This window comes from Mytilus californianus, unplaced genomic scaffold (genome assembly GCF_021869535.1).
Source record: "Mytilus californianus isolate M0D057914Y unplaced genomic scaffold, xbMytCali1.0.p SCAF_5, whole genome shotgun sequence".
Lineage (NCBI taxonomy): Eukaryota > Metazoa > Mollusca > Bivalvia > Mytilida > Mytilidae > Mytilus > Mytilus californianus.
Window position 1 is genome coordinate 34014684 of NW_026262701.1, and position 16459 is coordinate 34031142.

General features: G+C 34.2%; 1 protein-coding gene across 1 annotated transcript; it reads right to left on the minus strand.

Moving 5' to 3' along the window:
* Positions 1–354: 354 nt before the first annotated feature.
* On the minus strand, positions 355–5530 carry LOC127700964 (transcription factor Maf-like). Its single transcript, XM_052204720.1, has one exon. It carries the CDS (start codon positions 5255–5257, stop codon positions 4331–4333), a length of 927 nt encoding a protein of 308 aa, XP_052060680.1. The 5' UTR covers positions 5258–5530; the 3' UTR covers positions 355–4330.
* Positions 5531–16459: the final 10929 nt, after the last annotated feature.

The following is a 16459-nucleotide window of genomic DNA, read 5'->3' on the forward strand; positions in this document are numbered from 1 at the left end:
CTGCTCCTAAATTTGTCGACTTTGAAGGCCCCCTTTTTCAAAATCCTTGATCCCTATCCAACTAGTTCATTGTTGAGGATCATTCAGTGACCTCTACATGTCTACTTTTATCTACTTTTATTTTCAAGTTGCTGTCTCATTAACATTTACACCACATCTGTTCATAAGTAGAATAACATAATTAATTTTAGCAAATCTTGACATGTTAAATCAACCCACTGAACGCATAATCTAGTCTACTGACCTATTTGAACTGGCATATATACATCTTGTACTTTCTTAAAGAGAAAAATACACAAATGTTTTTCACATCTCTAATGCTGAGATGGTGATAGTGGACAATAAATAAAATACTTTAGTTTTTTTCATGCTTTTTAATCTTGCTTCATAATTTATACATTTTACATGTATTTGTAAAGCAGATAGTAACAAACAACCAGCACTTTTCCTTATCACATTAAAGTCAACTGTTTTTAATTATACAATACAAATCTCATTATAGCCAATTGCCAATTCTTAACAGGCAATCTGCAGCTGAGTTTTAACCACACAAACCTGATGTACTTGATTAAATGCCTTCAGTCGACCGTAAAAAAGGTTTAATCAGTCACAAATGCAACATAAATAATAATTTTGTAATACTTGTTTTGCCAGTATGAAAGTTTTTTTCAGCACATTTCTTGAACTTGCATGTTAATTTCACAACATTTTAGACATAAGACTCAGCTGCAAGTTGTCATAGAAAAAACTAAATAGATCTGCAGCCGGAAATGTGACTCTTGAATCAGTTTTATAACTACAAATTAATGACCGACTTCTTTAAAATGCTGAAAAAAGTGGATATCATGAAATAATTTAACTTCAGTTTCAAAATTTTGCATAAATTCTGATTCAATCCATATGATTGGGCCAACATCTCTATAAATATTTGTATTTCCAGATGAAGGGAGCAGTTAATTCAATTTTTTTTTATCACATTTCCCCTGCACACACTTGGTAAAAATATTTAGTATTTTCCAAGTTTAATAATAAGTATATTTTTTTTACAATAACCAATAACAAGATTTCAGAAACAAAACAATCAACAAATTGTAACAATTAACAATACAAGATTGATCAGAATACAGTTCTATTAGACTCAATATGAAAGACTGTAAATTGTTATAATGAACACGCCAGTTCAACTAAGACAATATTTTATTATAAAAGTTGAACTTCTGGGCCCCTGGGTCAGTAATTTGAACTTCCAAATTAGCTTTATTTGGCACACTAGTTTTCCTGAGGAATTTAAAACCTCAATTTAAAACAATTATCAGGACTTAAAACATTAAAGAAATGATTTGCAAGTTTTAAAAGTTATAAAGCTTCCATTTTCATAGACTTCCTTCATCTATATTTCAGTTATATACCCCAATGAACACATTAAAAATGCACATCAAAATCAATTGAAAAATATTTCCTTTATCATGTTTAGCAAAAGGATTGTTCATACAGAAAAATAACAAAACATATATTTGAATTCCCCATTTGTACATGTAGGTCATTATTTAGGTGTTAAAGTTACTTTACTTATAATAATTCAACTTTTGTACTTCTCAAATAGATAGGTTTCTCATTTATCTTGTTCAGTGAAGTAAAAATGTCAATAGAAATTAGAGAGGAAATTTAAATAGATTTGTCCCAAGTAAATACTGTACAAACAAACATAAAAATCAATATCAGAGAACCAACACATGGTTCAACAAAATATAGTTATTTAGTCAATATAACTTTGAAAGAAATTTTGATATGCCTGTTCTAGCATATTCCTTACAAGGACTTTTTATAATACTGTATGCAAATCTACATTACAATCGAATTTTAGTTATGAAACATGCCATTATGTAACTTAAAGCCCTATTAACAATATTTTTTTGTTTAAATAACCAACACTAATGTGTCTTCACTGCATGTAGTTGGATGCGACATGGGATATACATGAAAGATAAAAAATATTAAAATGACATATCATCTCTCTAAAAATGCACGAGAGCCTAAAACAACCCCCCCTTTTTTTTTTTCCAAATACACCTTTGTTAACTGAAATTAAAAGCCATGTGGTGCTGCCTTTGATCAATATGTAGGGAAAATAATATCATAATCAATAAACATTAAAAATATATCCAATGTGTGATCATTCAATAAAACTTCAACAGTCACGGCCACATCTTTTGATGCATAAAAAGAAGATTAAAAACTCGGTTAATGGATTGTATATTGGCTTACATATATATAATGAGTAGTTCTGTAGAATAGTAATTATTTTGGGGTAATTAATACACCTACAGGGCATAAATATTTTATTTGTAAAGTTAAATTAAGGCATGCGATTTAAAACAATATTTTTCTATCTCTTTACTGATTAGCCTATTCCTAACTGCTTTACAATACAATAACAACGCAGATAGGCAAGCCAATCTACTTCATAGGTTTAAAAATTCAAGAGTCATCCTTTTCACTGGCAAATCCGAGATTTTACTTTGGAAGCAACCTGCTTGGTTATCTTCGCAAAGCTTGGCTTACAACTTTTTTTTCTTTTTTCTTTTCTTTTACTATTTTTTTTACCCTAAATCTGCTGCAACTTTAAAAATCTGTTACACAAACATTATATTATCTGAAACATATTAAGTATCATGCCTCTCTATCACTAGGATTTATACTTCGTTGCAACAGTAAGGGATTTTTTTTTAATTATTATTTTTTTTAATTTTTGTTGTATTGGTTGTTGTAGCTCTTTTTTAACAATTCTTTTTTTGGGGGGTTCGTATATCAAACCCTTTGAGTAAAACATGTACATGCACTTACAAATTCAAAACAACATATATATAAAAATTGTCCAAATACTCTGGCAAATTCGTTATAAAAACATTAGATTCTACCAATCGCTCCTTAATAGGTTCTGGTGAATCTTAAAAACATTCTTACAAACTCGGTAAAATTCTCTCCCCATGTTAACTTTAAAAAATATGTTAACCCATACAAATTAAATTTGTCTCGGCTACAAATCTGGATTTCAAGTATTAACTGTGTGCGTAGTTCACAGACACACAGACCATGATACCTTTTACCACCCTTTTTCACCGTCACATTAATAATAATACAGTATCTAGGAGAGATAACTTTTAGTTTTAAAAAATAAATCCAATGTCACCAGCTGTAAAGGGTGGCACCTTGAAAACCAGACTTGCAGTCCCTGATAAAACAATATATATCACAGATGGAATTGGTAATCACACTGGTTATTACTATAACTATAGTTGCCCTTGCAGTGTGTCCCATAATATATCCAAACTTTCCCTTTCTCTACCTTATTGTAAACAACCTATAGCCTGTTTCATACAACTCAATTTAGTAAGACCTCCTTAAAATTTCATTACATACACCATTATTACACTGTAATGTTCATAAATTACCAAATTTTTATGAAACAGGCTATAGGTTAAAAAATTCAAATTTGATATTCTACTCTCCATTGCATTGAATAAAATTTTAACATTCACTTACTTATATATATCACTCAAATGTATTAATCAAGTTCAACAAGTATACACAAACTGATAACAATAATTACACACTTGCAAAAATATAACATGATTAGTGTGAGCCATATGATACACGACACCATATGGACCAAACATTAAAAGCTATACACATTCGCATAAACAACATTATTCAATTTTCCAAGTATGATTTATTTTTTTTGAGAATTTGTGGTTAAATTCTTACTGATATGCAATATTTGTAGTTAGATATTATTATTTCTTTGTTAATTGCAATGATTATGTTATTCTGTACATGTATTAAACGGTAAAGTTGATTTTCTTAAAATCAAAATGATTTGAATTTTGTTGATCAATCTATTGAGGACCACTAGTTTGAAACTTCTTTTGTCCTATACTATTTATCTTACACTACATCTAGTGAAATTTACACTACTACAATTTATGAATGGAAATAATGAATTATGCAAATATGGCAAAAAGACCAGTACTTCAAACATGATATTAAATATGAACTATGTTAAACAAGTGATAAAGGCTATATTCTAATTTTTGTTTCTTTTTTTCATAACATACATGAAAGAAAATTATTTACTGTGTTAAAATAAACTCTGAAGATATTTACACCTAACAAATAATGCACTTATTAATTGTATTTGTCTATAATCCATCCATAGTCATGATAATTTTACTCGATTCTTATTCATAATGTTCTATGAAGCAGTGACAAGGTTTCATTGATGATAGCATATTACTTTTTTTCATTTCACACATAACAACATTCACACATTTTACTGACAATCTGGAGAACTTGGGTAGCTTGAGAAAGATCCATCACTGTCGCGTTTTACACTTACACCACTGCACTTTGCCCTGAGAATTTCACACTGCTGCTTGTAGAACCGGCACTCTCGCATCAAAACTGCTTGCTGTCTTTGAAGTTGACGCACTTGACTTTCTAATGTTTTATTAGTCACCTCTAAACTTTGACGCTGATGCATTCGTTTCGAACGGCAATTTTGAGCATAGCCTCGATTTTTTAATGTTCGCCTTTTTTGTTTAAGTTTTACTACATCTTCTTTAGGTAATCCTTGAAGACGACGATTGAGTTCTCTCACCGGTAGTGCAACTAGTTCTTCATCTTCAAGCGAATTAAGACTTTCTTCTGTTTTGGATTTAGTAGAACTTGTACTTGAATGACTAAGAGATCTTTTAATTGAGGGAATTTTTGTTGGTGCTGCCTTATCTTCCAGCATGTCCCGACGACTTAATGATTGCTTCCCAGCTTCTGCACCAGAAACCAAATATTTACTAAAGTTCTGAACAAATTCTGGACTGGATGATATCAAACAATCTACATCTTCTTCAATTTCCTCCTCCAGACTTTGCGTCGACTTTTGACTGTTGCTAAAGCTTGTTTTTAATTTCATGTCAGTTTCAAATACACTTTGGGTAAGCCAGTTAAGACCGCTAAATACACTAGAATTACTATCTGAAGGACTTGGAACTTCATCGCTGTAAGTTGGAGAAGGGGGTACACTCAAATCTGAGCAAGGTGTGGTCGCTCCTGAAGATCCACTTCGCGAGGACATATCACTTTGTTTACAACAGTTGCTATACCTATCTTCTATCTCCTTCTTTACTTCTGAAGCATCCAATAACTGATCTAAGTCGAAATCGGTAATATAATCATTCGCAAGATGTTGGTCGGCTTCCATATTGGATTTGATCAGCTGGCCGGCAGATCACCTCGTGTTCGTTTCAAATTAGGTCAGAAGAATCGAGATAATTTTCTTTAAATTAGACTACTTTTCGTTAAAAAATGTTGTCTAGATTGTTGTAAATGTTAGATTGAACGTTCGTTTGAGCCTTTAAATACTCACTTCTTCCATTCAAGTCCTTATTTTTGTTCAGAAACGTAGCGGCGGTCCAAGGGCAAACAACCACCGACTACCTGAACGAGAGCAGGCAACAACGAGCAAATAAGGGGAATCCCGGCTGCTTTTATACTGTGTCGAACGTCAAATCCCAAAATAGCTACAGATGCAAAAATTAACCAATCAATGCAAAGTATAAGCCTTATTTTTAGAACCAGAAATATTGACCGACTTTCCTAATGTCATTTGAGCGTTTTATAATGCAGAGAAAAACAAATATCAACGAATAACAAAATTGACAGAAACAATTACTAGGTTGTGCAATACCTTGACATATGGCGGGAAACGAACATGTTCAAACATCTATCTTTTCTGAATAATTAGATCTATGATTTTAATTTCTAATCAAAGCACCCACAAGGAGCAGAATAATTACAATGAATCATACATAAATAAATATAATATATCAAATGAATAAATTACAATGAATTGTTCTAATTTTTCTTGATTGATTGTATTAATGATAATAATAATAATGATTACCCCCCCCCCCCCCCAAAAAAAAAAATAAATAAATTGAAAATGATGGAAATACAAAGTTGATCTGATAGTACAATCGTTTGAGTATTTTTTTTAGAAGGGATATGAGATCATTGGCGGGGTTCGTGTTGCTCAGTCTTTAGTTTTCTATGTTGTGTTTTGTGTATTATTGTTCGTCTGTTTGTCTGTTTGTCTTTTTCTTTTTTAACCATGGCATTGTCAGTTTATTTTCGACTTATGAGTTTGAATGTCCCTCTGGTATTTTTCGCCTCTCTTTTCAAACAATAGAAAATTTATAATTTATAATAGAAATTAAACATTTTATGGAAGTGGCAGTAAATATTTATCTGAACAATTTTTCAAGTTGTTCAATTGTTAATAACTATGCATTAGGGGACGACCATTTGATAAAAGGGGTGGGGCATGTGGTGGGTGGGTGCAGGAAGATTTTTCCAAATTGAATTTTCATTGTCATCTGATGCTACGCATGCTTATTGTTTTTCCGAGGACGTGACGCGAGAAAATTATTTGCACATTTGTACACGATTGATTCCTGTACTTGGTATCGCAGAATATTCATTTTCATATGTCGTTTTAGGCAAGGCTATTTTTTCAGGTCTTACCATGCCAGGATATACGTTTTCAAAATCTTGTTGTGGAATTCCTTACCTTTAGATTTGAAAGAAAGTAAAAGTGCAAATGTTTTTAAAACAGAATGCCAAGCTTATCTCTAGAAAATACTAAACGAATATTTTCGTAGTTATAATGTCATAATTTTACTATAAGCTTATAGCATACTTTTTATTTAAGTCAATGGTATTTGTCAACCTGTACTATATACTCGGGACTATATATGTGCTCTTGCATACACTGTATTAGTATTTTTTGCTTATCTATTACTCTTTTGTTTATTTATCATTTATATCAAAATCATATTTTATCTAATATCTAGATGAGAAAGGTCACGGGACGGTTTAACTGTTTTGTAAACCGTGTAACCTTCTGAAAATAAAGAATTTATTATCATTATTTCTATTTTTATTATTACTATTATTGTTTTAAAATTAGAAGAAAAACTAATTTCAGCATTACAGGGGCATTACCTGTCAAATTCATTGTCACCGAATTGACCTAAATTCTCATATTTGTTTTATAACGTACAGTACTAAACATATGTTCAAATTACAAAAAGTCTAGAAGAAAAACTTAACAATGCACGAACTCGTAATAATGTACCAGCAATTCGTGCAATACACACGTAATAAATCAAAGATAACATTGACAACTGACTGGGTGAATGGTACCCTCATGAAGTAACAGTCAACCATCAGTGGTGTCGACCAAATGGTTGTAAATCAAAGGGTACATAGACGATTGGGTGAATGATACCATCATGAAGTAACAAACCAATATCAATGGTGTCGACCCATTGGTTGTAAATCAAAGAGAACATTGACGACTGGGTGAATGATACCCTCATGAACTAACAGTCCATCATCAGTGGTGTTGACCCAATGGTTGTAAATCAAAGAGAACGTTAACAACTGGGTAACTGATACCCTCATGAACTAACATTCCATCATCAATGGTATTGACCCAATGGTAGTAAATCAAAAAGAAACATTGACAACTTGTTGAATCAGGCCCTCGTGCAATAACAGTCCATCATCAGTGGTGTCGACCAATGATTGTATATCAAGGGGAAATATTGCCAGCTTGTTGAATCAAAAGGAAACATTGACAACTTGTTGAATCAGACCCTCATGGACTAACAATCCATCATCAGTGGTGTTAACCCAATGGTTGCAAATCAAAGAGAACATTGACTATTGGGTTAATGATACCCTCATGCACTAACAGTCCATCATCAGTGGTATCGACCCAATGGTTGTAAATCAAAGAGAACATAGAGGACTGAGTGAATTATACCATCATGAACTAACAGTCCATCATCAGTGGTATCGACCCAATGGTTGTAAATCAAAGAGAACATAAACGACCGGGTGAATGATACCCACATGAACTAACAGTCCATCATCAGTGGTAACGACCCAATGGTTGTAAATCAAAGAGAACATAGACAACCGAGTGAATGAAACACTCATGAACTAACAGTCCATCATCAGTGGTGTCGACCCAATGGTTGTAAATCAGAGATCATAGACGGCTGGGTGAATGATTCCCTCATGAACTAACAGTCCATCATCAGTGGTGTTGACCCAATGATTGTAAATCAAAATGAACATTAACTGCTGGGTGAATGATATACTCATGAAGTAACAGTCGATGATCAGTGGTGTTTACCCAATGGTTGTAAACCAAACAGAACATTGCCTACTGGGTGAATGATACCTTCATGAAGTAACAGTCGATCAACAATGGTGTAGACCCAATGGTTGTAAATCAAAGAGAAAAATGGACTACTGGGTGATAAATACCATCATGGAGTAACAGCCCATCATCAGTGGTGTCGATCCAATAGTTGTAAATAAAAGAGAACATTGACTACTCTGTCGATAATACCCCATGGACTAACAGCCAATCTTCAGTGGTGTCGATTCAGTGTTAGTAAATTAGTGAAACATTGACTACTGGGTGAATGATACTTTCGTTGACTAAATGTCCATCATCAGTGGTGTAGTTCAAAGGAAAGAAACTTAAAGAAAAACAATGACTACTGGGTGAGTTATACCCTCGTTGACCAACAGTTCATCATCAGAGTATATATACCCAGTGGTAGCAAGTTTAAGGGAACAATTGACTACTGGGTGAAAAAGTATTAACAAAAATACCGAACTCCAAGGTATATTAAAAAAGGGGGAAATCCATAAAGACTGACAAAATCAAACGTTAGACAATATCCACCAATGGATCGAATTGAATACAACTGTCATATTCCTGTCTTAGTACAGGTTTTTCCAGAAGAAAGTGGTGGGTTAAACTTGGTTTTATAGCTATCCTCTTTGACTAATGGATTAAATTGTAGCAAATGAAGGGAAACATTGACTACTGTGTGAATAACACACTCGTGGATTAACAGTTAATATCAGGGGTATCACCGTTTTTGTGGTAAATCAAAGGGAACATTGACCACTGGTTGAATGATAACATTCCATCATCAATAGTATTGACCCAATGGTAGTAAACCAAAAGGAAACATTGACAACTCGTTGAATCAGACCCTCGTGCACTAACAGTCCACCATTAGTGGTGTCGCCAAATGGTAGTAAATCAAGGGAAACATGGTATCGACCCAATGGAAATACTTATATGTTGGCATTATATACGGACGTGTTTGTCAACAAACTGTTCACGATGTCTTTACACTAAATCTATTGGATATGTACAGATTGAATTTTTAGTCTGGGGGATATGATTCGTTTATCAGTTGAAACTGACTTTGAACTAGCTTTCAGTAACTGTGGTGGGGTCCGTGTTGCTCAGTCTTTTGTTTTCTATGTTGTGCTATGTGTACTGGTGTTTGTCTGTTTGTCTTTTTCTTTTTTAGCCATGGCGTTGTCAGATTATTTTCGTCTTATGAGTTTGAATGTCCATTTGGTATCTTTCGCCTTTCTCTTACCATACGGTATGGGTTTTGCTCATTTTAAAACATTTTGCGGTGACTTATAAATGCTTACATCTCCACCGTTTCATCTCTGGCTGATAGTTGTCTAATCGGTAATCATACACAAACGTGCAAACATCTTATACGTTGAGGTATTTCACATCCTAACTTTTATGCTAATTATACACAAGGCACAAAATATCGTCATTCACATCAAAAGCTAACCAAACCTTTAAACAGACTTATTCACAAGGGTGAATCCTTTCGTATAATCTATGATGGCATGATACAAAACCCCTAACGGGAGGAATTGTGGCAGATTTTCATATGATGAAGACATAACCTTTCGATCAATTTAATTGAGGCCCGGAGCTGGCATGCCAGTAACTGCTAGTAGTCCTTTGTTAACTTATTTTGATCATTGTCATTTTGCTTAGTTTCTTCTGTTACCTATTCTAACATCGGACTCGGACTTCTATTAATTAAACTGATTTTTACTGTGCGTATTGCTGTGTGTTTGTTTATTCCAAATTGGCTAGAGGTATAGGGGAGGATTGAGATATAAACAAAACAGTTCAATCCCGCCGCATTTTTGTGCCCGTCCCAAGTCAGGAACCTTCAGCCTTTGTTAGTTTCGTGTGTTTTTGTTAGATTTTGGTTCATTTGTATGTTTCGGAGTTTAGTGTGGCGTCCGTTTTGCTAAACTAGTATACTTATTGTTTAGGGGCCAGCTGAAACCCGCCTCCGGGTTCGGAATTTTCTCGCTACGTTGAAGACCCATTGGTGGCTTTGAGCTGTTTTCTGCTCTTTGGTAGGGTTTTTGTGTCTTTGACACATTCCCCGTTTCCATTCTCTATTTTATTATCTTCTTATATAATTCGAAATTAGCGTTCTCGAACCCAACTTTTTGGATAGTAGATCTACTAAATGTTAGCATGAATGATGAATTGGAAAACGGTCTCAATTTAAATAGCTCTAGTTGAGGCACAGACATATATTAGCTTAGAGTTTAGTGTTATCGGCATTTCCCACAGATAAAGAACCTGTAAAATTCTTTCCAGATATTGAAATCAAAATGACCTTTGTGCTCTTTCCTTTAGTAAGGCGGGGGTTCGGTATTATGTATGGCTTACCTGTTACTGGCATGTGATGTATCCTCGCCATTCAGTATGTTTGACGAAAATGTGTAACGGTATCACTTACTGGTATCCATGAGCGTCCATATCATTAAACACTGTAGATGCTTAAATCGATATTAATGGTTGGGTGGAATCTCGTCATTTTTTGTACAATTTGGTTAAAAATTACCTCCATGTCTGAAGAATGTCAAGTTTAGTTAAATGTTAAGTTGTCCTGAAAAGAAATAGACTCAGTTTGATTTTTCAAATCTAAACCCTAAAATCTTGACTGATTGTTGTCGTCTAGACTTTCTACTTTTGCTTCTATTTCATACAATTTCGGATTATTTAGACCACGTTCTCAGATGAAATTCTCCTTTAGATAGTTGTCTCAAGTCTAGTCAGAAAGAGAGATATATCCTCGTAGGAAAAACTTCATGAAAATTGTCTACATACAAGATATTCTTGAGTAAATTCTTGTAGAAGAAAGGATTCAAATTCACAGTGGTAGCATGCAAAATAAACGGAGAGCACGTTGTGTTCTTTAAAACGATACGCTGTAAGTGGACTAAGGGGGTCGTTAAGGTTCACAAATAAACCAAAAATCTTGTGACATCCCTGTCATCATCATGCAGCTCTACTGGTAAAAAAGTCCTTCTCTACAACTATATTAACTGCATGTTTGTTCAACTTTAATCTGGCTAGTGTTCATGTTAAATTGTTCATTGCTGTCGGAAATTTTCTTTTGGCAGACCTTAAGACTGATATTATTTGTAGACTCTCGATAACTACAATCATGAGCGATTATGATTGGTGTTGAAGTTGTAGTGCACTCTGGTCTGAACATCTGTTTTCTTAAATTTGTTAATAAATCTACATTTTTTCTGATCGGCGATTATCTGTTCATATAGTTTCATTGATTCTGGTCTACTGATCATGCTTGCTGTTCGGTTCTTGATTACGTTCAAGTTGCCTGGAAGTACTGGGAAATCCTTTTTCAATGATAATTAAGCTAAACAGTATACATTATTCTTATAACAAAAATAAAAAAAATCATCATTATAATGAATTATAAAATAATGTTTTAGTCTTTTGATTTATATTTTAACCACTAAAACATGTTTTTTTGTTATTGCAAACTTAATTATTTCAAAAGAGAGGAGAAAGATACCAAAGGATAATCAAACTCATAAGTCAAAAACAAACTGACCACGTTACCACAATGACTGAAAACTTTTTTTTTACATAGATACAAAGATTTGGTATGTATGTACCTGTAGCAATCGTGTTACGAACAGGGTGTCACTTCATTATCTTAATTGCGGTGATGATAATTATAGAGCTCGCAAAGTAAGATACGATCCCACTGTGTACGATCCATATTAGGGAATTGTCTCAAATCAGACACACTACCTTTATTGTTAAAATCAGCAACGGCATCTATACAAAAATGACGCATTGTAAAGTCTACCATATCGACACAGATATGCCTCGACTAATAGAGAAGTAAAAGGCTATATAGTAAATGGCGGAAAGAGAAGCACAGTTACAAAATTAATTCAATGTATCACTACCATGATTACGCTACATTATTTTTCAAGAAGTCTCTAGTCAGTCAAGTAATTACTGTTTATTAGTATTTGATAAAATCGATACCGTCAAATACCAGCTATGTGTTTTTTATCGAGTGACCGTGGCAAACAATTGAGTTCAAAAAGGTTTCATATTGTGTCGAGCAGCTGATATTTTACGGATTGCATTTGTATTTGTTTCATGCTGTAATCGGTAAAGTAGATATACACTTATAACATGTAGATAATTATAACATTTTACACATTGTATGATGCTTCCGTTTAACAAAGACCTCAAAACGTACTCCTTAAAACAAATATTTCACCAGTTTCGGTAGGTAATAAATTCGTTAAATCATTTTCGACGAGAGGCCACGGCGAAGAACTTGCAGTTGCAACCCAGAAGCGTCAAAGTTGTAATATTTACAATGTATCAATAAAGTGTGAGTGAGTGAGGAAGACAATTTTGGAATATCTATGTTAACTGGACCAGATGTGTACAGGGACATCATCGATAACATGATAATACGAGGAGATGGTCCACTGGAACAAATATTACAGTATTTGTTCTAATAGGAATAAACGGCATAGAATATTTATATTGTGGCATTGTATAACAAAATTCCGAGGGGAACTTCTGTCAGGCGGAACAAATATACATTGACTGTATCACAGCAATCAAGTCAAAACATGGTGGAAAATAATATCTACATTATTTGTTTGGTATTTTGAGTTTTTGCAAAGGACCCTTAACTTACAGAGATATTTATTAAAAACACTTATTGTCTAGATCCATGCCAGCAACGTTGCTGAGTGAAGAAGTAGCAACATTCCAGCAGCTCTTGCATATAGGGTATATATCCGGTTGATACGATATTCCATGGTTTGCATTTCTTATCACAATTTCCCTGATAGAGGGATGCTGCTCCCAAGGAGGCTATTAAACCAAGAGTTCCAAGTGGTGAAGTTGAAATCGTTGAAAATTTCTTTTACAGACGCCATCACGAGTTGGTTGACCGTTATGGAATATTGTCCAATGTCTTAGCTACAATACCGTCCCCTTTTCCCCGAATGTGACCTACCGAATTAGACTTAACACCGGGTTTATACTAACATGAACAACACGACGGATGCCACATGTGGAACAGGATCTGCTTACCCTTCCGGAACATCTGAGATCACCCCCAGTTTTTGGTGGGGTTCGTGTTGCTCAGTCTATAGTTTTCTATGTTGTGTTTTGTGTACTGTTGTTTGTCTGTTTGTTTTTTTTCTTTTTTAGCCATGGCGTTGTCGGTTTAATATTGACTGATGAGTGTGAATGTCCATTTGGTATCCTTCGCCTCTCTTTTAATCTGGAATAGGTCGACCAATGACCTCTCAATGAGTCACTGCAAAGGCCAGTCATAGATAATAGTCATCAAATTTTTCATTGAGACTGACAGGTGTCCCGGTAACCATATGTTTTTAACTTATTAATATAAACCGGGTTTGTACTAAAATGAGCAACACGACGGATGCCACATGTGGAACAGGATCTGCTTACCCTTCCGAAAAACCTGAGAACCCCCCCATCACCCGATTTTAATGAGGTTCGTGTTGCTCAGTCTGTTGTTTTCTATGTTGTGTTTTGTATACTGTTCTTTGTGTTTTGATCGTTTTTCATTTTTTGCTAGGCGTTGTCAGTTTGTTTTCGACTTTGAGTTTGAATGTATCTTTGGTATCTTTCACATCTCTTTTATAGACAAGAGTAGATAGTACTTGGTAACAATGATGCGTGAAAACTATCATTATCATAAATATGGATTCATGTATTTTCGTGGTTGGAGAAAATGTGCTAATTCGAGGGTTTCCTTTTTCGTTTTTTCTTTATCATTTTCTACTATCAAAGTAACTAGAATGTTCTATTTCATTTCTAGTGATTCCTCCTACACAAGAAATCTATGAAAATTGATACCTCACTAATATCAATGAATTCATGTCTCGTTTTCTCTAGTTGTTTACACTACGTCTGGCTTCCTCATCTCCAAAGTCAAATCTTTAATATTTTCTCCCGTTTTATATGGTTTTGTTGGTTTCTATATATCTCCTATTATTTCACTTATCTGCATTTTCGTTCTATATATCAAACTCATTTTACTGTCGAAGGTTGATGGTCTCTCCGGGTACTCTATATTCCTCTACTTATAAAACCCGGCAGCCATGATATAGCTAAGTTTTTTGAAAATGGCGTTAAATACCAACAATCAATCAATCAATCAATCATTTATCAACGTCTTCGTTACTAGTTATACTTTCCAAAACAGTTCTTCTTATCTATTTTAGTCATATTTCGAGTCGCCTCTTGTGCTGTTTTCATCTTCTTTGAAGTTCTTTCTTCACTCCATGTTATCATTTTTTGTTTCTGTATTTCTCGGAATCTTTGCCTTTCTGTGGAAGATTTAATTTCAATGAATCTATTGGATTTCGTTATTGTTTCGAGTTATCTCTCTTTATTTGTATACACTTTATTTGATTTTTGTCACAAACCTACAAAAATGTTATAATATATAGTGTTTAATGGCAATTAAGTTCACATGAATGAAATTGAATTGTGTACAGTTTGGTCTAAATCCAAAAATTTTTAAAAGTGTATGCATAAAACTTAGCGTTCGAAGATCGATGTTTCACTCGTCTAACGAGAGTTATAATTATACTGCCTAGCAGGTCAAATGGTCGCAGTTGCTCCTCGGGTGCAGGTGCTGTTGCCGTTGATGTCTGAGAAGTTTGTATGCCATTCTATTGATAGAAATATTTAAGAACAAAAATGCAGTTCTACCATGAAATGAAGACGGACAAAAGTTTATGTAACTAGTATGAAGTAAAAACCCTGTATTGGCGTTGTCTCGGCTATCATATTGAGAAAATATCTTGTAAGGTTGTCGAAAGTCATTTGTTCTAGCCTGGGATCCTGGCCCAATCTCTGCTCTAAGTCGGTCATCGAGGATTCCAGTCTATACTATGTACTAAATTCTCTGTCCTTTGTCGTCATAATGTGACACTAAACATTGCACTTTTCATTCCCCTTAATGCTTGCCATATTGTGATATTACGAATTGGTTGTAAAGAAGAAGAGTTCCAATCTTAATGAATTCGTACTAAAACAATACCAACACGCACAGATCACAAAGATAAATAGAAATAGATAAATCTTTAAGATGAAAGCATCAAGTGAGTTTGAGTAAGAATGTTTTAATGATAATTTAAAATACAATTAGGAAAATGAAATAGGGTAAGCATGAATACATTTATAGCGGTAAACCCTTTCATTATTAATGAAGTTTTCAACCACTTTAAACCCATGATCAGATTCAAAATAGTCCTTTAATTTTCCTCTCTCAAGTGCTTTTTGTCTAAAATTAAGTGTGGATAGTTGTTTTGTTCTAGTCCCAAAAAAAAGAGAGGCGAAGGATACCAAAGGGACATTCAAACTCATAAGTCGGAAATAAACTGACAACGCCATGACTAAAAAAGAAAAAGACAAACAGACAAACAACAGTACACAAAACACAACATAGAAACCCCAAAACTGAGCCACACGAACCCCACCACAAACTGGGGGTGATCTCAGGTGCTCCGGAAGGGTAAGCAGCTCCTGCTCCAAATGTGGTACCCGTCGTTTTGCTCATGTTAGTACAAATCCGGTGATAAATATTACATTCGGGGAAAAGGGATGGGATTGTAGTTACGACAATTGGAACATAACCGTTGTCATTTGTGAAACGGATATTCTATAACGGTCAACCAAACCGTGATGGCGTCCGTAAAATGTACGAGGGGACGATTTCAACTTCACTACTTGGAACTCTTGGTTTAATAGCTTCCTTGTGAGCAGCAAACCTCTATCAAGGAAATCATGACAGTAAATAAAAGCCCTGGAATATCGTATCAACTAGGAGATATATACTCCGTATGCAGGCGCTGCTGGAATGTTGCTACATAGAAATGGGAAGTTCACAATTGGGAAGCTAAAATCATCTCTTTTGTCGTAAAGTTTTGTTTTCAACCGACCATCTTTGTCAATTTCTATATATGAGGCAGACTTAACTGTATCTGTTGTATCCTTTATTTCAAGTTCGATGGGATAGATGCGTTCAACATAGTCACCAAATTTTGAATTATTTAGTGAGAGAACATCATCAATATAGCGGAAAGCAAAGATAAAGGATACTGCTAACTTCTTTTCTTTCTTCATAAGAAGTGTCTGTATGAA

Coding starts and splice junctions, on each gene's coding strand:
- LOC127700964 (XM_052204720.1), bottom strand. CDS start 5,257: ATGGAAGCCGACCAACATCTTGCGAATGATTATATTACCGATTTCGAC.